We start from the raw sequence: 24,286 nt of genomic DNA, 5'->3' as shown, positions 1-24,286 counted from the left end.
TATATGTTAAAAATAGTACTGTGAGGTCCAAGGTGCCGAATAAAAGACGTGGTTGTTTCTTCGAATGTGGACTGTATTTATTTTTCTTTCTTTACAAAGCGTGCTTCTTCGTTGGAGGCGTCGGAGGGAATGAATTTATACAAAAAAAATGCCTCTTTATATTTGTTTCGCGCGCGCCACAGGTGCGCGCGACCTTGCGAGGGCCTGTCCGAGAGAGACAGCACTATCTGTCGGACGAAGACAGCAATAGGCCTCTCGCTCTAATCTTATGTCTATCCCTTTCACTTATTTACTACATTAAGTATCATTCTTTATTGCTTATACATAAATTACACATAGAACCATCTTATAATATAAACAAAACACATTAAAACTAATATAAATTCCAATAGGGATACTTAATACTAACACTTCGAAATATAAGGCAATTATACAAAATTAAAAAAGAGATGAGACTGAGACTAAGTGTCCGTTACATTCTCCCCCCGGCGAAGACCTTCGAAGCCTAACTATCTACCGGGAGGACGATTAGTCTGCATACAGGACGTCTAAATATACCACCTTTCGTCCGTACCTCCGCGCTTCGTACCACACCATCTGGTCCCGTATACACATGCTCTACTAAGCCACGGGGCCATACGTTTCGTGGGAGTAATCCATCGGCTATTATAACTACGTCGCCCGGCTTCACGTTGCTCCTATTATTCCTGTTATCACCCCGAGGTGCTAGCGTAGGTAGATATTCACTAATCCACCGCTTCCAGAATATATCGGCTAACGCCTGTGCAGCCCTCCATGCGCGCCTATCGGCTACCGCACAATTTCCTACAAAGGGAAGGCCCACCGCCGATCCTAGCAAGAAGTGATTAGGAGTCAACGCTTCCGGGTCGTCCGCGTTCACGGGTACGTGAGTTAAAGGCCTAGAATTTATCGTATGCTCTATCTCTGTGGTAAGCGTCGCGAGTATCTCTTCTTTAGGTGCCCTATCAGTAAGTGTTACTAACATTGCGCTTTTAACGCTCCTTATCATACGTTCCCAGGCCCCACCTTGGTTAGGGGCTCCGGGGTCAATGAACCTCCAGTCCATATGTTTTCTAAGTGCGAACTTTTCTATCTCAGGGAGCCACTCGCGATATGCCCTTCTAAGTTCGACATCCGCTCCGTGAAAGTTAGTCCCGTTATCTGACACCATGGTATGCGGCATACCTCGTCGCGCGGCCATACGCCTTATCGCCATTATCGCGGATTCCGTACTAAGGCTCGCTATCAATTCTATGTGAATACCGCGCGTCACTAAACAGGTAAATAACATTCCCCAACGCTTTTCCCTACGCCTACCTATTGTCACCCACATAGGTCCGTAGCAATCGACGCCGCAATATGAAAACGGTCGCGTATACGACTGCAGTCGCAGAGCCGGCAGATCTCCTTTGACTGGGTCTAACGGTGCCGCCCGGCGGGCTTTGCACATTACACAATCGCTTATCACAGTTCGCACCGCGGGTCGTAACCGTAACACCCAGAATTTCCGCCTAATGTTATTTACTAACTGCTCTCTCCCCGAGTGATTGCTATGAACATGCTCGCGTCTGATATACAACCTGACTAGGTGGCTCGAACCGTCCAGTATTGGAGGGTTCTTGCGTTGCGCGGGTATGTTTGCCGCGTCTATCCTACCATTCAATCTAACTATCCCGTCTTCATCGTAAACGGGGTCTAACTTAAATAGTCGACTCGATCTGTCGACGTGCTTTCCCTGTCTTAATCTCGCTATCTCACTCTCAAAGCTGTGAGATTGCGCTTGCATAATTATCAGGCGTTCCGCCTCTCTAATATGCTTAATGCCTAAGCTAGCCGCCCTTTTCCTACACTTATCTACGAATAGCAATACATAAGAGAGCGCACGCACTAACCGATCGTATGAGGAGAACCTTTCTATCTCAATTAAGCTATCCCGGGACGTTGTATGCGTCACTAAAGCTTCCGTCACTTGTAATGGCAATGTGCATTCAACTGGCCAACGTTCCTCGCTCTCGCACAGGAACGGAGGGCCGGTGTACCATCTTGACGAGCTGCTTAACTGAGTGTTACCCGCCCGCGTCGCGTCATCGGCTACGTTCAACGCGGTGGGAACCCACTTCCATTGTTCGGTGCGTGTCGCCTCTGCTATTTCACTCAGACGGTGAGCTACGTAAGGCGTATACCTATTTGCGTCGTTCCTAATCCATGACAGCACCGTCTTCGAATCTGACCACAAATATACTACCGCATCCTTCCATGGATGCTTACTTATTACGTCTGTAGCTAGCCTAGAACCTATTACCGCCGCCTGAAGCTCCATACGGGGTATACTCTGAGCTTTCAAGGGGGCGACCTTCGCCTTTCCCGCCACTAATGCTAACTTTACCTTACCCGATGCATTCCTAAAACGCCAATAAGCTACCGCTGCGTATGCTTGTTCGCTCGCATCGCAGAACACGTGCAACTGCCTATCCACTATCGAGTCGCGCGTGTCATAACATCTCGGTACTCTAAGGTCGGCTATACATTTTAGGTCAGCTTGCCATTCGGCGAACGCAGTGGCCTGCTCGTGCGGAAGGGACTCGTCCCACCCTATTTTTTCGCGCCATAATTCCTGTAGTAATATTTTCGCCGTAATCGTATATGGACTTAATAAGCCTAGCGGATCGAATATTGACATCACCACTCCTAATGCTTCGCGCTTTGTGGGAGTCCGCGTTAGGTTTTTTACGTCTTCCGGTACCCTATGCATTTCAGTGTTAAAGCCAAGTTCGTCGTACCTAGGTAACCATAATACACCCAACGCTTTGTCGCACAAATGCGCGTTCGTGGCGAGCTCCTTCGGAGCGTGCGCGCGGGACTCCGTGGGCACGTCCGACAATATTGCCTCGCGATTCGAACTCCAACCGGCCAACTCGAAACCGGCTTGCGCGTGCACGTGGCGCACTTCGCTTATCGTGCGCGCGGCTTCCTCTTCGGAGTCGAAACTATCGATCCAATCGTCCATGTACGTACTACCAGTAATCGCGTCGTACGCGAGCGGATATGCATCTTTAAACTCCGTCGCGTTCATATCGCGAATACTATGCGCTAAAAAGGGTGAGCTACGAGCTCCGAATATCATAGACGACATTACATACTTCTGTGGGGGGTTCTTACGGTCGTCGCCCCGCCACAGGAATTGCTGCGCTACGCGGTCCTCTTTCCTAATCTTAACTTGTAAGAACATTTCGCGTATATCAGCTGTTAGTGCTACCCGTCTCGCTCTAAAACCGAACAAAATCCCGTTTAGAGATTGTAACAAATCCGGGCCATCTAGCAATACATCGTTAAGGCACTTCTCGTTCGCTCGCGCCGCGGCGTCGAACACTAGCCTTAGCTTCCCCGGTTTGTTCGGGTTAGTGACGGCGAAGTGGGGTAAATACCATTCCCTATCGCTACTAACATACTGACCCATATTGGGTTCCGCGTAACCCTTATCTAACAGTGCGTTTACCTGCCTCGTATAGGCTTCCTTGAATGCGGGCGACTTGTCCATCTTTCGCTCGATTCCTTGTAAACGCCTACATGCCATACTGTAACTCGGCGGTAGGGTCACGTCATCGCTGACCCAAGGCAGACCTACCTCGAATCGTCCATTTACGCGCTTGGCCGTCTGTTTAGTAATGCTAACAGCTCGCGTCTCACTAGGTATGGGCTTGCGGTTCGGCGTAATGCCTATTGCGTCAATGTCGTAGTGGGCTTTGACTAAATCGCTCAGCTGATCGTCCGTATGCGCGTGCTTGATGCACTGTTGTTGAGTGCGCACATGGAGGACCATGGCCTTCCCTACCACGACGCTGCGCGGAACTGACCCATGCAAAACCCATCCTAACTGAGTCAACGACGCGGCCGGCTGTTTTTTATTCCCAGTTACTAATTTACGCGATACTATCAAATGCCAATTATCCGCGCCTATCAATACACGAGGCTTTGCGTTTGCGTAACACACTACGTCCCTAGGTATTCTCTTTAAATGAGGATACTTTAAGAAATCCCTTTCTATGCTCTGATTTCCTAATGTGAGGTTCCTAACCGTACGAGCTTTAATTTCGTGCGAGTGGCCGTTCTGTCCTCTCACTCTCATGCACACGACGCGACTACCGGGTTCCTGTTGACTGGAGGTAGCTCCCACGATGTTAAGGGCTCTGATAGGGCCTCGAGCTCCTATGGAGGCCGCTATCTCCTCGTCAACTAAGGTTATTGTCGAACCCTCGTCTAATAGCGCGTGTGTGTGCACCTCCCGGCCGTTACTACCCTTAAGGGTAACCGGGCACACTTTGAGTAGGACTTGTATTTTATCGGTAGGCATATGTGCCGATGCCGCCGTGACCGACTCGACCCCGCTCTCCTCACAACCTATGTTCCGCGGACTAGTGTGTAATAACGCGTGGTGTGGTCTCCTACATTCGTCTACACCGCAATTTTTACTCCTACATGCGAACTTCCTGTGTCTACTATCTAAACACCTAAAACAAATACGCGCGTCCTTTGCCCATTCCCATCTTTGTTGTACCGACATAGCCGCTATTTTATCGCATACATACGTCCGGTGTCCAGCTCCGCAGCAGAGGCATTCTATCCGCCCCGTCTTACTGGGACCCTCTGCTGTAGCATACACCGGCTTGCGAATTTCCGACCGTTTTTGTATAGGTCGCGGTTGTACAATACGTTGCACGGGACGCGTATTTGTTATGGCAACCCTATCGTGCGAAAATTGAATTGCCCTGTCCGCTTCTCGCATAAGAAAGCTCGCTAACCTACCCAACTCAGATTGCGATTCCTCCCTGCTTTCGTATGCGTAGTCATACCACTTACTTTTTAAATGGGGACTTAACTTCTCACTAATTGTTCGCGGCAGTCTAGGATCCGTATCCTTACCTTGTGGGTCTATGCTTTCAATTACTGTTACCACATTTTGGACCTTGACCGCGAACATGTTTAACTCGTTCGCCGTGGAACCTACGCTAGGTAATCTAAGTACCTCGTTCACCGCCTGGTCTATAATTGCCCCCGGTCGGCCGAAACACTGCTCGAGTGTACGCAGTATTTGTGTAGGTTCCGTGGCAGAGTACAATAGGGCCGACACGGCCTGCCTGGCCTCCCCCCGTAAGCATGCCCTCAACCTAGCTAAGTTTTCTGATGGCGACATGTGGTAGAGCGCCGTTGAGTCCCTCATCGCGGCCTTGAAGGGTAACCACTCCCTCGGGTCCCCGTCGAAAATAGGTAATTCTTGCGTTTGCCGCGACGAAGGTCGACCTCGAGACATATTCTCTAGCGCGAAAACTAACCTGTCTACCACATCGTCCTTGGCCGCCGTCGGCGCCTTAGCTATTGGCTCGCTATTATGTATTGGTTGGCCCGGCTCCAATATTACTTCGCGGACCGTGTCTACCTCGTGCCGCTCCCCCCGTGGTTGACTCTCATTCAACCAGGTTTCGACGCGCTTCTCATTCGCCCTACGTTGGTTGCCTACACTTTCCCTATCAGTTTCCTCGCGGGACGTGACCTTATCTATCGCTATTTGCTTCTCCATTATTTCCGCTTCTAACCGCAACTGCCTATACCGTATTTCTAGAAGACGCTTTTCTGCTTCTAGTTCGCTTCGCCTAATATCGGTAGAACGTTGAGAGCACACCGATTGTGCGTCTAACGCGGGTTGCGCGGTTGTATGAAACGGTTCCCTAGCACTCGCGGATCCAGATGGTGGCACGTTTCGCGTCGGCTCGGAAGGTGATGCGGGCGCATCCGTAAATGCCCGCGCCTCGGCTAACTTTCTCCTAGTTACTGGTGGGCTGCACGTTGTCATCGTAGCGGCTCTTGCTTGCCCCTAACACTATACCTAATTCCTAACAATCCCTAACAATCCCTATCAATCCCTAACAATCCCTAACAGTCCCTAACGGTCCGTCGGGAGGTACTAGCTCGCAAGCTAGTGTTCGCTCCTTCCGGGATGGATAGGTGGGGTTGGGTATAGGTGGGGTTCTCCCAGCAGAGGGGATGTGCAGTTAACGGGGTGCTCGGCAACCGGCTGGAATGTCCGGTTGCTGTCAGCAGTGCCTACAGTCTGGCCCCCGCACCACAGATCCCTTACTGGCGAGAAAGTGCTATTCGGTCGACGCTTTTTGACCGGTGGTGTCGCACAATGCACCACACCGCCCTGAGGCGTTAACTCTGCCTTAAAACCGTTTGACACCGTTAGGTGGTTATAAGACAGAGCCGCGGGTAAACCGCGTTCAGACCCGTGGACTCGTTGACCGTAGAGCTGTGTAGTCGCTGACGTTAGGCGCCCAAGCTACGTTGCTCGCAGTGGTCCGTAGAGCTGTGTAGTCGCTGACACGAAGTGCCCAAGCTACGTTGCTCGCAGAGGTGTCCTGGCTACGCTGCCCGGAGAGGCGTCCTGGCTGTGCTGCTCGAGGAGGCGTCCTGGCTATGCTGCTCGTAGCGGTGTCTGGATTCCCGTTGCCTCGATGCCTTGATGCCTTGATGCGCTGCTTCCAATCCGGCACTCGATGGACCAGAAATTGTGAGGTCCAAGGTGCCGAATAAAAGACGTGGTTGTTTCTTCGAATGTGGACTGTATTTATTTTTCTTTCTTTACAAAGCGTGCTTCTTCGTTGGAGGCGTCGGAGGGAATGAATTTATACAAAAAAAATGCCTCTTTATATTTGTTTCGCGCGCGCCACAGGTGCGCGCGACCTTGCGAGGGCCTGTCCGAGAGAGACAGCACTATCTGTCGGACGAAGACAGCAATAGGCCTCTCGCTCTAATCTTATGTCTATCCCTTTCACTTATTTACTACATTAAGTATCATTCTTTATTGCTTATACATAAATTACACATAGAACCATCTTATAATATAAACAAAACACATTAAAACTAATATAAATTCCAATAGGGATACTTAATACTAACACTTCGAAATATAAGGCAATTATACAAAATTAAAAAAGAGATGAGACTGAGACTAAGTGTCCGTTACAAGTACCATAGTTGATTTTTTGTAAAATATATGAATTTCTCTATTTAAACATTTACGTCATTTTAGAATACACTCTTAAGGGGTGCAAATTCACTGATGGAATTATAAAAAAAGAAACAAAATGTAATTTACTTCAGTTAGCACCTACAAGCTACAATAGATATAAAAATCTATTAGTGACACAGACATTATATTTAACCTGTAGAATTACCAAAATTCTCATTTGAATTTAAAAAATAATTTAATTTAAAGACAATAAAATACGTGCAAGCCGAAAATATGTTCTTTATTACCGCATAATGGCTGCTAGTGCTAGCTTCGCAGTTGAATTAAACTCGAATATAATGACATAAATATTCTTTTTTAACTTTTCACAAAGAATTGCGACGTTTAGCGCGCTTGTGGTAATGTATGCGTGTCGCGAGAAGCGAGCTGCGGATATACGACATGAATTAATTTAGAGTTATGTGAAAATTATAAAAACTTACAACATAAATTTTAAAGGTGGTAGAATTCTTCTTAGTTCAACTGCGAAGTCCGAAATGCTATATTTCTGCCGTATAATAGTAAGTTTAAGCACAGGTTTTAAGTCTTTAGTATTGCAGAGGCACTTAGAGGCTTGGCCCGTCCTCAGGGGTAGCAAGATGACTGAAATAAATATGATATATTTATTTTGTATAGGCCCACGGAGGCACTTACAAATTGTCAGTTTCAATATTTTTTCTTATACTACTACTGGAGATAAGTAAGAAGATGAGTGCTCAATGTTTGATAATTAAAACAGGTCCTATTCAAAGACGCCACAGGTAAACGTTATTATCAGAAAGACGTTTTCTACTTCTATTTGTGGCAATAAAACTACTAAAAAATACACGAGTAAATTATAACACAATTAATAAAATTACGAACGCATCAATTACGCTTAAGAATCAAGTCAATTTGTAAATTGCATAGTGCATTAGCAAATATTTTCTAGTTCGAGGTCACTCGTTAACGGTGCGACAGTTACCTGAAACAGCGTACTAGTTGAGAGTGATTCATTTTTTAATAAATGTACCGTATAAGCGTTGCTGTAATACCCGTCAAATTAATTACTTTACGAGATAGCTTCACTTTATTTTATGAAGCGCCATTTTTAATTTCATAGTGGTCCTGTTTGCAACTTTGTTCGGGTTGTAATTAAACTTTAGTGTCTATGTGGCCATGGGTCAGCCTAATTAGCGCGTCCACCTGACGTTAAGTGGCCACTGTCGCCCATGGACATGTGTTGCTAGCACCAAACCCGACAGGAATGCTGCCTTGTGTACATGGAAACAATACGCACATTACTAGTTAAAGTTGTGTAGTATGCAGTCCAACTTATGATAGTGGTTACAGCCACCCATGGATGTAAGAAACACCAAATACGTTTAGTGTCCTTCCTAAGGTCAGCCACTGACGCGTTAGTATCTAAGGATGTGTGTGGAATATTTCCTACAATTGTCGTTCCTTCTCCATATAGAAGGAATCACTAATGTTCAATTGAGGAGATCCTATCAACATAAAGTTTTCTAGCGTAAAATAGTTTTGCATTCCGGTGGATGGCTTTGGATGCCAGCTGACATATATATGAGACGACCATCGTAGTCCGGTTAAGTTTAGATAATTGGTTCGAGATGTCCATGGGCGGCAGTAACCAGTTACCATCAGGTGGAATGCATGCTCGTTAGCTTTTTTTATAATACAGAGTAGCAAACGAGCATGCAGTCCACCTGGTGGTAAGTGGCTACTGCCGCCCATGAACATCTGTAATCAACCCCAGATAAGATTACATATTCCTACCTGAGGTCGGCCACAGATGCGCCGCTACCCTTGAGGACTAAGCTGGAATGTCTTGGAAAAGTATCTCACCCTTACCACATTCTTCAACACGGTACGCAGCAGCGCTTAGCACTGCTGTTATTAGGCAGAAATAGGTGTGGCGCTGGTGCCGCCGGAGTCGAACGACAAAGGGTTCTACCACCTTAAAACTACTAGTTAGCTACTTCAATCTTATAAAAAAAAATCAAACTAGAACAACAGCAATTGGCACTGATGTTATTAAGCAGAAATAGTTGAGGCGGTGGTGCCAACAGATTCCGCAGACTAACTTTGTCATCCTGCACCACCTTACAAATACTATATTTTTATATGTAATCAAAACAAGATTAAACTAGTATGACGTAAGAGGCCAGTTTTATCCAATACATGATTAATGTTGCTAGTTACAAAAAAGTCAATAATGATCGAGAACACACCACGCCGCGTGATTTACGAGCGCACACAAGTACCGACAATTGTTCAATTATTTCTAAAAATATAATTATATTTTCATTTCGAAAGCCAAAAAATATTTAGCTAACCACTTTGAGTACAACTAAACATGCTGTTCAAGTAAGTTAAAAAAAGTACAGAAGAATTGGTTGAAAAGAAAATCAATCGGTGAATCCACTGGATTTTGCCGAATGTTGTTAGGTATTCTAAAAGTGTAGGCCTGTAAACTAAAACTGTTTTTACATAGTAAATATTCTAAGTAGTGATGAAGAATTAAAAAAAAACTATAGTATACAATAATACAATCCAAACAATAACAAAACGTACTATCTATCATCTATCATCTACCAATATTATGTTTTAATACGATACAACAGAATATTAAAACTAGCAAATATAGCAAATACGAAAACGTACATAAAAACAACATTACCGATCATTATACATGTATGGATAGCGTAGGTAAAAAATGTGTAGCCAAATAACATACACACGTACGGAGATAACAAAAAATAAACATACACAATCGATAGAGCGGCAGACATTCCGGTGACGCAATCGCCCATTGACCGAGTATTTACGACAGCGCGACACGCCAGTCGCAGGGGGCGTGTCGCAGAAACGCAAGCCAATCGGACGCGGCGGCCTGCGCATAGCGACCGCGGCGCCGCCAGTCGCACGGTCGCGTTCGATACGAAACCGCGTCTTTTCGGTCGCAATTATTGTTTTTATCTATGTTTAAAACGGTATTGTCGCATCGGTCGCGAGTCGCTACGGGCGAGGCGTCCTTATCTACCTACTTTTATAATGTTGTTGTGTTTTAACACGTAAATTGACAACCGACACGATGCCGTACGTAGCAAATCCGTGACATTGACAAACTGTGAAGCCAATTAGTAACGACCCAAGTTCTAGCTAATTAGTACTATGCGAATTGGAACGCGAAATTTAATATCTTTTAGCGATCGCCGCTTACTCGCTGATAGTAAAGCTAGTCGTAAGGGTGATTAAGGACATAGGAATTTTTATCAAGTTTACCATCGTTTTAGGGTGTCAATCTTATCCTTAGCAACCTAGGAGCGACCATCTATGTTACCAAAGGCAGGATGCCTAAGCTCGGAATGTACGAGTTCAACCCGATCAAGCTGATCGAGGAGGTGAAGAAGCGGCCAGGGTTGTACCGAACGGACCAGCCCCTGGACCGGGAGGAGAAGCTCATGCTGTGGAAGGAGGTGGGCGCCAGTCTCTACAACGACTGGGCGTGTTTCAGCAAAGCCACCGCGTATGATAGAGGTGTTATATTCTGTCTACACATATCACCATAATCATCATCGTCGTCGTTTACCCATTTCTGTCCCACTGTTGAGAACGATTCTCCGCTTCGCGCGCTGGTCAAGTGCGGATTGGTAGGCTTCACACGCCTTTAAAAGCATTTTTTTTTAGAGAAGCCAGATGTGGAGGTTTTCAGACGAACGTTTCTACAACTTTGAAAAACCAGAGGCGCTTGGGATTTATACCTCACCCCTCCGATTCAGAGGCTGAGTTTTACCCACTAGATTATCACAGCTTATCATAATCCTTCATTGTTCCATAAGTAGGCCCGGGTCTCCTCTCCGAATGACAAGGGTTTAGTTTAGGCCTTAGTCCACAGCGCTGGCTGAATGCATGCTGGTTAAAAAAAACTTTTAAATAAATTGACTTGTCTATATGTATGTGATTTTGATATATGTACCTTTACCATCAGAGTATTTTGCATTGAGTAGATATTAAGTTTTTTTTTAAAATTTGATTTATTCGAAACAATCTTGAATACCGAGCGTCCGATTTCACAGGCCAGTTAATGAATGACTTTCTACGTAATAAGATAAGCTGCTTCGTACCCCTGAAATATTTGGGATACCTGCGTGATATTCGAGAAAGTTTAAAATTAAAGGCTACATTTTCAATATTTGGTATTTTTCAATTAGTTAAACGTAAACCTTTGGGGTTTATTTTGAATAATGTGTAAATTTTATATCTTTGGGTTACAGTTCAATTATTTGAATGCTCCAAATTCACAAACAGCAAAGCAGCGATCGAAAGTTAAGGCTGCGAAGAGAAACGTAACTTGCCCTTCAAGGTTGCATTAATACACAAAATTAAACGAACTTAGCCGCCAATAACCAACACTGATTCTAAAATATTCTATTCTTAGTATTTATTCTGCAAGGTTTGGCCATTAACGCATTCCAAGAATTCTCGGAAATTTTATTTAACCAACAATGCTGGTTGCATTAAATATCAATATATACCTACATACGCAATATCACATACAATTAACTTTTAAACACAAGAAAGTCAATTAGTGAAGTTATCAGATACGTTACTTCTTAAGTATGTCTAATTAAACATAATGTATTTAAACCACCGCTGTAACTTATACATAAGAAGACGAGAGATGACACTATATGATCCTCATCCCATTCTCCCCAGTGCTCCAACTACAGCGGAAGTGGCGGTCCCTCCGCGACGCCTACAACCGGGAGCTGAGGGCGCGTCGCTCAGGAGTGAGAATCAACAGGAGGGTCTACATGTACTTCAAGAGGATGAGCTTCCTCGGCGGCTTCGATGGCTCCCTAAGCGAAGAGTAAGTAGACTGACTGAAAAGTTTTATAGATTTGCTAGGAAAAGTCATTTTAGAATTTGATAAAGTATGTAGACATCATCAGTTATTAGATTAGCGGCAACGCATCTTTGTTGGGCTTCAACTGAGAGCCCTTTTCTACACGGATTTGGTCACAGATTTTCATGTGCGACAGGGATCACTTATCTTCAACTTGATCTCATGTTCATTTACTAATCTAATACTTTCCTTTATAGAGAAGATGAAGTGGACGGTAACAACGTGAACGAAACGCACAGCATGGACGACGACGATCCTCTGGTCGAAGAAGACATAGAAGTGAAGCCGAAGAAAAAGAGGAAGGTGAAGAAGAAACAGCCGAAAGTGGAGAATGTTCAGAACGACGAAATGGAGATGCAGATGTTCCCCATCGCGGAGATATCTAGTGACGAAACGGACAGCGATAGGTTGTTTTTGCTATCGTTTTTACCGGAGATGAGGCAACTACCGCTAAACGTGAAGATGTGGGCTCGAGCGCAGATCGCGAACATCATGCAGGAGGCTGTAGCGAGCCACTTCTCGAACAATGGGTTAGGGCATGATAAAGGGCTTCCCACGACTACGGTTGAGATGAAGATACAGAGACAGGATAGCTCAGAGTGTCCAGAATAGGACTTGCATTGCCATGATTAATTATAGAGTAATTTAGAACTGTTGTAGATATGTCGTAATTAGTGTATATATAGTACTTAATTTCGGGAAAATTTCACTTTGAGTGAAATTAAAACGTTAGATGATTATGAAAATAGTGATCAGATTTTGATTGTTGTACAAGTGATAAAAAAGTTAAGTTTGTAATTAGTTATTGGGTACAAAATTTGTTTTGTCAGATTGTTTCAAAATATATGTTCTGTTATTGTATATATCTTTATAATCATTTTTATTGTAAATCGTTAAATTGTTTCATTAAAATAAATATAACAACATAAATGTGTATTTTCTTTCTTGTGCGATGATTTGATCATTATTACTTAATAAGTAATTAGCTAATGGCTAATCCTATAATGGAATTGTCGAAATTTTGTTTATTACAGAGATTAATTCCTTTTATGACAGCAAGATTTTTTTTATTTATCAAAAGTATTTATATAAATAGGTGTTTAAAAACACTTCACTTTTGTTTTGTTTTTACTTATTGGCAATGAAAATTGTTACTAATATTTTTTTTCTCTCGAATAATGATCATAATCGAGTTTCAACCCTCAGGCGTACAGTAGTCAAAGTAAACTTAAAGCAAGCTTCGGGAAATAAGTCTAAAGGTCGCACTGGCCCAAAAACTTGGTAGTTAATACCCCGGCCAAGTTGTAAGCTGGCTTGCCAAACGTCTTTATGTTTGGCAAGTTGGCTTCTGTTATACGTAAACAGCGATTTTACTTATACATTGTCGAGTATATTTTTAATGGACTTGCGGTATTAACTTTCTGAACAATAAAATTAATATTTGCCTTATACTTTTATTTTATTTGAGATTTTTTAGGCTTTTCGGTTTGGAGAACTTATGAAGAGAAGAAATATATATTTTTTAAGATATGTACTCTGAGAGTGTTCTTCAATAAATATAAAGTAGGCTTTCTTAACTTGATACCTTATCTAAGGGTGATCTAATATTTTAATTGGTTTAAGCACAACTATTTCATTTATATAGAAAATACTACATCTGTTTCAATAATTGTTGGTTTTCACCAAAGGCATGAGTTTACATATTGCATGAAGTAAGTAGAAGATTTTAAATACGTATTGGAGAAAAATAATATCTTGGAATACATACAAATTTTAACTTATCAGCGAATTTCACATTTTGTTATGAAGTGTAAAAACTAATATATGAGAAAATAAATTCCATTCACTGTACTTACTCCTTCATTATTTATCTTTAAGATAAATAAATATGTACCTGTAACAAAAATAATATTTTTATTAGTTATAATTACAATGTCCACATACCACTTCTAGACAACTTCGGAACATTTAGAACACATTAATATTACTCTTACAATGGAAATTATTCAATTCGTAGTCTACCACGCTGGCCAAGTGCAGATTAGTAGACTTGACACACCTCAAAAAACTCTAGACAACTCATAGGCATGTAGATAATATCCTTGTAATAAAAAAAATAAACATGACGTCATAAAACCACATGTGCATGGCACTGAATAGCACCTACCGTGCCTACCAAAGGTCCAAAGTTCAACTCACATTTCAACCTATAGTGCCTATGTCATATAGGTTAGGGGTGTTTTGGATCTCCGCAACCGTAACTGAAACTATCGGATATCCGAAATGAAAATATATCCGAAACCGTAACCGAGTCCGATTTAAAAATTTCGGATATTTTGGATAAGGGCAGAGTCTAAATGACACACTATATAAAAAGTTTTCGCCTAACAAAGCCCATGAAATAGTAACTTTACAAATTTAATTAAATCGTTACATATTTGTATCTTTTCACTTTTACAATACCTTAAAAATCTAATATACAGAACCGAAAGGATTCGAATCTATCGGATACTCCGAAATAATCTCCTATACGTAACCGTATCCGACTTTTTAATAAAGCAGTTACTATATCCAGATCCGAAAGTTCATATCCGTTATAGTCCGCGAAAAAACCTAGTCCGCTCTGAATATATAAATGAATCGCGTCGCCATAGCAAATTGTATGACTACACCTGCTTGCAACAACTTCAGAGCGGACTAGCAGTTTGGCGTCGACTATACATCCCTAATATACATAAGTTACCAACCTAACTTCTCACAAACACGTGGAAATCGATTCGTTAAACATTTAACATGTATTGTTATACCGTAAAGCAATAAATGCAGCGGACGTTCAAAGAAAACAGTTACGGCGTTAAGTTTAACTTTAACAGTTTTCGAAGTAACGCAAACAAGAAATAAGATGACCACGTTACTTTGAACTTCAAAATACAGTTAAGTAATTAAGTTTGGTCTTCTTTGTGTGGGTTTTGTCACTGATATTTTACTTGAGTTTAAGAAATGGCGAACCAACATGTAGCCCCCACAGTCCCCGATGTTATGTGGTCATTTCTGTTCAAAACTATAAGCAATAAATTAATAAAGAATAACCAACTAAGTACATAAAGGATAGAATATGAGCTAAAAATAGTTCGGAGCGTTGCAACTTGCAATTCCTGAGGATTATAGAACACTGCACTACACTGCTTTTATTTGAGAATTAATTTTCTTTTGTCATTTTCATAGATAATTACATAGATTAGTAGATAATTATGGCTATTTAAAAAAGATACGCATAATATATGTATCGGCTCGGTGTCCGACATACTTTCTTTAATATAATAAAATCCTTTGGGTTCCTCACTTAGTTTAATCTAAATTACAATTAATTCGTTTCTTAAATAATTTTACAAATTATCACTTTTTCCGGCAGAAATCACGACATAATAATTATTTTCGTAACGTCACCATGGCAACCAAACTAGGCGCCGTCACGGCCATACTGACGCGCGCACGTCCTCGGGCGCTCATTCATCATCTGCCAACAAAACATGTTCGTTCATCCTGACAGTTACAACATTTAAACTTAAGGTAAAATTTATGATAGTTATTACAATCTGGTCCGGTTCTCAAAACCCTTCAGATCACCTAAGCCTGGTCCGGTCTATTTAGACCCTTCAGGTAGGTACTTTATCCCTTCAGTATAAAACTGGACCGGATAGTGCTAGACCGGATCGAAATCCCTTTAGCTGATTGGGCTAGTCCGGATAGATATCCCTTTAGCCATGTCACTGGACCGGTAATCCCTTCAGTGACATCATTTTTCTGTTTTTTTTTCTTTTTTTTTTTTTGTTCTTTTTTTATTTTTTTTTTTATTTATTTTGTTTTCTCTTTTTTTTTAAACCATCTATTTTTTTTATTGTTTTTCTCTTTTTTTTTGTTATTTCCTTTTTTTTAACAAGTTGACCATCATCCACCACAAATCTGATTTTGGTAATGCACCACACTTTACCTTAATCTGAATTAACATTGGGAATACCACATCAATCAAAGTGAGCCTCAATGTCACAGAGTTTGCAGTCAACGTACCACTATTGACTGATATAGTGTTACTATTATTATCACATACTAATAGATTAGGATGATTGCGATCAGTTTCATCAACAATGTTATTTTCGTCTATGTCTACCGCCGTCACGTCATCGTAATTTTCAGCAATTTCCAGTAGACCTGGCCTCGTGGCGTATACGAGGCCCTTCCCACAAATTTTCATGAGAAAAGTTGTAAAAGTTAATTTGTCTTTACTAATGTCCACAGACAAACCTGTTTCTAAAATATCACGACCTAATAAAACGCTTTCACTAAGGTGTTCGTCTGGCAAAACGTGGTACAAAACGTCGAATGACATGTTGTGCCCTATAGTTGGGCATTTAATTTGTAATACTGACGTAACGTTATTAGATCCTACACCTTTCAGAATAACTTGTTCATGAAACCGCTCACCAACCAGTAAATTACAATGACTTTGCTTTATGAGGCTACACTCTGATCCTGAATCAAACATAAAAGGTAAGTCAACACCACTTATCTGTAAAACACCATGCGAAGCTCTGGAACACGTGTTGATACGCTTAGGCTCCGCCATTGCACCCGACGTTTTTTTTGTTTTTGTAGCGCATAGGGCACGCTGTGGCTATGTGGCTGGCATCGCCACACACGTAGCAGTTCGTCCGCGGGCGGGCACTTGGTGCTCCTGCCCACGTATGAGGTGATTCAGATCTCGTTGTAACGGTAGGTATTTTTGAGGGTAACTGTCGCTGTTGGTCGCGGCACTCAAAGCCACGATGTCCGATTCTTCCGCAGAAGTTGCAAGTGCCACGAAATGGTATTGCAGTGCGCGAACGTTTTGGGTCACTATCGCTCATAATAAGGTCGTCGTTCTTTCGTTTGAGTGTAAAGCCTCGTAACGTACGAAACAACTGAGTTTTGCTGTTTATGACGACAGAATTTAACTCTCGACGAATTTTGTCATCACACTGCGATAATACAGAGATAGCAAATCCGGTGGCTACTTTCTCCGGCATATTAGCACCAGGAATCTTTTCTATGAGCTGCCATAGTCGCATGCCAGCTTCGGCGGGGCTTTCTTTGTTGTCAATCTGATAGGTCCACTCTCAACAGTGTGATGAGATGTCATATTTTCAGCGATTCTTTGGAATATAGCTTCCATGCCGGAAGAAAACAATGACATTTGTTCCATCATCACATTATTAGCGGCACAACTGGATGGCGGCAGTGGAGGCGGAGATCCCACTTCTGATATCGGCTCGGTGTCCGACATACTTTCTTTAATATAATAAAATCCTTTGGGTTCCTCACTTAGTTTAATCTAAATTACAATTAATTCGTTTCTTAAATAATTTTACAAATTATCACTTTTTCCGGCAGAAATCACGACATAATAATTATTTTCGTAACGTCACCATGGCAACCAAACTAGGCGCCGTCATATGTATTAAATTTACAGAGTATTTGCTATCACCAATCGTGCTAATAATAATAAAACTTCAAATTGTAACATAAATTTAATCCCAGTGTTAAAATACTTTTCAAATTATAACAAAACAAAAACATCCATAGTTGTTTTACGGTATACGAAAAATGCATCAAATAAACTGTTTTTAGTTTTTACTGTATGAAGAAAAACAATACGGCGGAGCGGCAACGTCGCACCGGGTTCGCGCTGACAACGCCGCGCGACGCTTATTGAATAAAGAATACATGTAAATGCGCGGGAATGTAAATTTCTATTTTTTTCTATACAAATTTGAGAGGCAAATGACAGTCAGCTCAGCCAGGCAGACCATTTGACGCTGGGAGGACAGCCTTTTGTTAAAACTTTATAAGCGGAAAATAATGTGCAGCTACGCAATCTTCATTTTACGTATTGTTAAGTTTAAATGTAATATTAATGCCTTGTAATGTTGCTGGTCGGAAATCGATGGGATAAAAGCATTTAAAAATAGATTGACCTTGACAGCTGCAGGTTCAAGGTGCGTGTAAAAAGGTGGGCTTAACCTGTGCTGTTTAAAAATAGAATCAGTGAAATTCCTTTTTTGTAATGCCTATATTGCCTACCGAAATTGTATTGTTTTTTATTACGTACTTTTTTATAGTCAAGGTGTCAAGTCAACCTCCAGCGAAGAGGTCATAGATATCATAAGCATACATTTAATTTATAATTAAGAAGTCAAAACTTTCAGACCTAACTTATAGAGGACTAAACATGATGTAAAGTACCAATTTGGTTCGGTCGGAGAGGTACAAAAGATACGTCTGCCTATTACTAGCGTGAAGTAGTTGTGGCGTCTCAGTAGAAAGGAATGGATGCTGGCTTACATATAAGGCGGCCATCTTAGCCTTAAGGAGAAGCAGCGCGTGTGATCGGGTTCAGGCATAAGTTATAACCAATGTATAGGAGTTTTTTAAAGTAGCAGCAACCATTTAACAGTTGGACTGCAAGCTCGTCTGGTACATTATATTAAAGACCCTCCTATTAAAGACCAAATTACACCAAAATATAAAAGTAAAAAACGTATTACGTCGTTACAACTTGACAATTTTTCATGAAAGAAAACATTCCCTTTCGATAGATCCAAATTTGGGATAGTTGGAGCATAAATCGTTAATCAGAGGGGTCGTGCAGGGGGTAGCGAGCCCCTACGTTCTCACCCTGCGGCCTTGTACATAATTCACTCGATCCAAACCTGCTTAATGGTAAGCTTTTACCCATTTTATGAGGAAGATATTAAAATTAAAATGAAAATGGCAATTTCTACTTTCATAGTAAATATTACCTGTATCGTGAGCGTTATAAACACATAATGTTGAAACAGATAGACCGAGAAAACAAATGTTTAGATGTGTACTTGCCCGGGGATTGAACCTGGAACTGTAATACTTGTCAGACCGGTGGAAACGTAATACGATGACACTTAAAACTTTAACAATGCGTATTCTATTCTACAGTTGCTATATAAAAACAACTATTAAAACATAAAAATATATAATGCCGTGATACGGAACCCTCCATTTCTACTTTCAAGTCGCACTTAGCCAAATTTTATTACTTTAAATACCGTGTTACGAGTTAAAAGTAAAAAGTTTCAAGATCAAAGATTGAAATGAGGACGCGTTTCAATGTCACTCAAGGTTGTACGCAGCTCTTACGCAATGCTGCAGATCTTAGCTACACATCTGTATTAGAGCTCATATTTCAGTGGTACTCCCGTATCATAAATATTTCTAATATAAAATTGGCAGTATTAATACCGTAGTACCACTGCCAGTATCGGTCAGTATAAGGTGGTCGCGAAATTTTCCAAAATTGCGTTTTACATAAAATGAAATAAATACCGAATGTAGAGGCGTTATTTATTTCCTTGAGATAGAAAATTCTCCATTGACGAGTTGAATAATGAATGTGTAATTTAAATTTTAAAGATTCAAGTAAGAATTAAATAGGTAGTTTACTTTTTCGGTTTTCGTAAGTACATGGATTGCATACATAATATTCGTAAATATTTTGTTTATATGTAAGTCGGTACTTGTGTGTTGTGCGTACCATTAATGACTAAGAGATAACAATACATAATAAATAATAATATTCAAGTAGGTATAAACTTAGTAAATATGGTGGTTTATACGAAAATAAAGTTTTATAAACATTTAGTTCTAACCGTCTGTACACATATAACAGACAGATATGAAACGTGTTTCCAGCCATAGCCGTAGTTGTGGGTTGTCATGAAAACGTAAATTTATTTTTATTTTCTACAATTTCATACTTTTCCCAGCAAAAACGTGGCCGTGTCTACAATCCGCACGCGGCGCGACGTTGCCGCTCCGAACCACGTCGTGCGGCGTTGCCAGCCCGTCCGCCACGCTGCGACGTTGCCGCCCCGCGCGTTGCCACCCCGACGAGCGTAACCGCTGCGGCCGCGGCCGGCTGCCGCGCGTACTCCACTCCACGCGGACCGCCCGTCCGCGGCGCTCGGCTAACGGTTCTTTACAAAACGCGTATTCACACACGTAAACAAGAAAAAAATTGTGATTTCGTCGTCCAAATTCGAAGGAAAACGGACTAATTTGCATTTTTGGCACAGATAAGACAAGAATCGCGTATTTGCAATTGTGGTGTTTCAGGTCCAAATTGGAAGGAAATAAGGGGCCGTTTTGTCGAACATTACTTGCTATTCAGCATAAAAGTAGCATAGGTATTTACATTAATAATTTTGTTTTTGCACGAAACACGAATACATTTATGAAGGCAAATCGCAGTATTCGCAAAAAGAAATAGTTCCATCCAAATTCCAGTTTTGAACAGGTATATAATTAAGCTACGAAAAAAATAGACTGAATTTTGAGATCGTAACACCGCAGGAGCACGACATCGTTCTCACTTTAATGAATGAAAATAGAATCGTTTGAAACGGACTTAATTATTAATCAAAATGAGTAAACTCCGTACGGACGCGAGCACGTATAGTTTGGACGTGGAGGTGTTCATCGCGGAGGTCCAGAACCACCCGGTGATATGGGACCTCAACTGCCAGGAGAACAGATACAAGAGCAAGAAGCAGGCCGCTTGGGAGAAGATAGCGAGGAAGTTCATAACTGATTTCGAAAACTTACCGGAGTTGGAAAAAATGGATGTGTGTAAGTAAATAGCTTGGAATTTCAAATTAATGTCGTTTTAGCGTCTTTTTACCTGACTGTAGCATGTGTATGTTTCATTTTTTGACAAGCCATGCAGCCTGAACGACTTGACGGATTTAAATATATGAAGAGTGTTGGATTCGTCTAACTTGTGAGAAAATTTACGCTATAATTTTTAGTAGTCGGGTTCTCTGCATATCATTATCTAGTTTGGATTCAAACGGTTATCGATTGGAATGTTGTGAAGTCGAATATTCCACTCTGCGACTATTAAGATAAGCATTTAAGATATTGTATCTTCCATCACAGACGAGCCAAATTTATGTCTACTAAATGTGGGCGGAGTGATAATTTTTGTATGCTATGCGTTATAAATAACTTTTAGGTGTTTTCTTCTATGGTTTGTGAATTGTGAATAGATGACCATGTAGATCATAATATTTATTACCCACTCATGGGCATATACCAGTATAGACTAGAGTAAAATTAGAAACATTTTACAAAAACCCTATTGCTAGACTGAACCATTATTACTTCACTATTTTACTGTTCAGTAAAGATCTTCTCTGAGATTGACGCGTTGGCAGATTTCACACGTCTTTGCGAACTACATGGAGCACATTTCGTCATGTAGGTTACTTCGCGATTTTCTAGTTAATACTTAGAAAATATTCGATTAGTACCATCACCGTGAAAATCAAATTAATGCCAGTATGACAAAATTCATTTCACAAGAGCTTAACTCATAAAATCATAAGTACAATAAGGAATTTAGTAATAACTTAAAATTGCAGAGAACGTAGTTTTATATTTTTACTCTTATCCAGGATTCCTTGCTCCAGAGAAATATTTACACTTGCTTCGATATATTCGATTTTCATTTCTGTATGAATTCCGAAGCGATGGTAGTTAGGTATCTTTCTGTATTGTATATCAACACATTACATTTTATAAAATATTCATAAGTGAGGCTCAAGGTCGTCACTAGGTTCAATATCTCTGTTTACTTTACTAATGTTACCGACACATTTATCGCTCGGTAACCGATAGTCGATAATCTGCTATTTTTAGATAAGAGTATGATGACACTTTTTGTCCATAATTAATATTAAGAATGCCTACACATTGTTTGATATTTATAAAGTTTTAGTATCATAAAATATTGAAATAAAAATTTTACGTAAATTTAGCAAGATCGCAATCCTATTTTAATTGACCCAAAAAATACTAATACCATTCCTAGTAAGCGCATAAGAAAGACGCTTTCTAGATACAAATGTCTAACATTATCCAATCGTACTCGTTGTCAACAGACCGCAAATTGCACAGCAAGTGGCGAAACATCCGCGACTCGTACGTCCGACAGCGAAAGCGGCGGCGGGGACCCAAGCGAGGCTACATGTACGCGCAACACCTTGCCTTCCTCAACAATCTGTATAACCCAGTCACCTTCTCCTCCGACGAAGACGACCAGGAGAACGAGGCCAGCGAGGACGACACCTCGCAACAACCCAAGAAGCGTTTCGAGCCAAACAATGACAGCAGCACGTGGCCAAGTGACAATGATGAAATATTAACTGATAATACAAAACGACGACGCTCAAACAAAGAAATAGTCGACTTAAAACCCTACGATCCCAGCTGCAGCTTCCCAATCGAGGACGAGGATAGGTCTTTCTTTGAATCAATGTTACCAGCAGTCAGAGCGTTCAATTTAGACCAAAAATTAGAATTTCGGAGCGAAGTTTTGAGGCTAGTCACGAATATAAGACACAATGTTATTTTAAGTAAAATAAAAGTGGATCCGCCGGACGTGGAATCTGATTAGCAACTAATTTATTAATACGGATGTCATAACTAGATGATATTGGCTACCATTCAACATGGATTGACGAACGTGTGATTAATAGTTTTAATGTTTGTATCGTAATTGTCTCTGAGACACTTTTTAAATAAAGATTTGCTCAGCAACAAATGTTTTATATTTTTTTGCACCTAATAGAATGATTTTAACAAATATCGAATCCCTTTTACATCTACTCTGTCCTGGTGTGCACAAAAACAACTGAGGGCTTGAGACTGTTCAGTTTTATGAAAAAACGAAAATAACAATTGTTCATCAGCGAAATCCTAAATAGAGAGACCTTTTTTTGAAAATAGCAGAAAAAAACATTTCAGAGACTATTTGGTCTTCGCGACCTTTTTTATTTCGTTGACTAATTCCTGATAGGGACGGCACGAACCCACGCTTCGTAACTGAAATAAAATGTTTCAACATTTTGACTAGTTACTTTAATAAACCTTTATTATTACTTAAATATGTTTACCCACAATTGCCTTTATGGCTTCAAGTAAAAATGGTCAGTATAGGCGTACAATATGGTATAAAATTCATCGTTATCCATACATTTCTCCATAACTATGGCCGAGTTCTACACAGATTATATTAGCATAGTGCAGTTACTATTGTTCAGTTGAATGGGTTGAAGTGCTATTAGACCACTTTGTTGTAACCTTTTATCGTTACAATACAGTGATAGAAATAGCACTGAATGAATAATAAACTATTGTTGTTGTAGAAGAACGAATGAAATGAACTATGCACTGTGCTTTTTCACCGTTCGCCGTACATCGAGCTTGTAGGTTCTCAAACTTATTTCGTAAGTCGCCCACTATGGACGCTAAAAATATTTTTCCTTAAAAATAATCTGTCTTTAAAAAGTCAACGATGTCACTCATACAATTTAGCCGTTTGGATAGTAGGGCGTGCCAAAGAAAGAGACATACATATATACGCTCGTAAAACACTACCCTACTCAGTTAGGTAAAAAGGTCCTATTTCTGCCTGGGGAACGAAAGATGCCTCGCAAATTGCCACTCACATTTGGTCTTCCTTCATCTCCTCCTTGTAGGCCAACGCCCACAGATCAGTGCTATTGTCTATTTTACCAACTACCTACTGAAAATAGAAAATGAACGGTCTACTTGAAGTTAAGTGGTCATTGTATAAAGTACCTACTAATTATTGATAATTATTTAGCTCTCCTATGTTTGTGTCCGCAAAACTCAAAAAATGGTAAATGGAATAACGTAAATTTACATAACATTGCATTTCTAGATACCTACATAACAATGTTCCATATACATTTTATGCCAAAGTTCATATGGAAACATTCTCGGAAAGTTTATTTACGGTAATACATCTATGCTTCCTTAGTATTTTTTATCACGCTAAGGTTTCGCTAATATTTCAAATTTACACACTAATTTCTACTACACAATGTAACATTACACATAGATAAAACTACATACAGCACGTGTACGTAAACAACGCACAACACACAAACATACATAGTTACAACGGCATAGATAGCTCAAGTTCGCTGTAGGGTCGGGCCCCGTGTATCGATCCCGCGACGTTGCCAGCCCGCTACTTTCGCCGCGACGTTGCCAGCGCGAACGTTGACTTGTTGCTCACTATTCTTACTCCGATACGTAGATAGAGATAGAGATTGATTGTTTGTTGCCATTTCTATGCCTCGACTGTACCTGCCTATGTTTTGAGGTATCTACATTTAGATGGACTTATACGT

The 24,286-nt window shown here is 41.0% G+C and overlaps 3 protein-coding genes across 3 annotated transcripts in view; 2 read left to right on the top strand and 1 right to left on the bottom strand.

Moving 5' to 3' along the window:
* The window catches only part of Smr (nuclear receptor corepressor smrter), a 189,875-nt gene that overhangs the window by 127,333 nt on the left and 38,256 nt on the right, over positions 1-24,286 (bottom strand). The window lies entirely within an intron of this gene.
* LOC140746063 (uncharacterized) lies at positions 9,978-12,926 on the top strand. Its single transcript, XM_073078054.1, has 3 exons — positions 9,978-10,627; positions 11,807-11,960; positions 12,194-12,926. The coding sequence occupies exons 1-3, from the start codon at positions 10,441-10,443 to the stop codon at positions 12,606-12,608; spliced, it is 756 nt and encodes a 251-aa protein (XP_072934155.1). The 5' UTR covers positions 9,978-10,440; the 3' UTR covers positions 12,609-12,926.
* LOC140746062 (uncharacterized) lies at positions 19,984-22,668 on the top strand. Its single transcript, XM_073078053.1, has 2 exons — positions 19,984-20,693; positions 22,007-22,668. The coding sequence occupies exons 1-2, from the start codon at positions 20,489-20,491 to the stop codon at positions 22,519-22,521; spliced, it is 720 nt and encodes a 239-aa protein (XP_072934154.1). The 5' UTR covers positions 19,984-20,488; the 3' UTR covers positions 22,522-22,668.

Source organism: Epargyreus clarus, unplaced genomic scaffold (assembly GCF_041222505.1).
Source record: "Epargyreus clarus isolate Ecla_fem2 unplaced genomic scaffold, WU_Ecla_fem_2.2 ptg000012l, whole genome shotgun sequence".
Classification (NCBI taxonomy): Eukaryota; Metazoa; Arthropoda; class Insecta; order Lepidoptera; family Hesperiidae; genus Epargyreus; species Epargyreus clarus.
The sequence above is the reverse complement of the archived record's forward strand: the minus strand, read 5'-3'. Positions and strand labels throughout refer to the sequence as shown.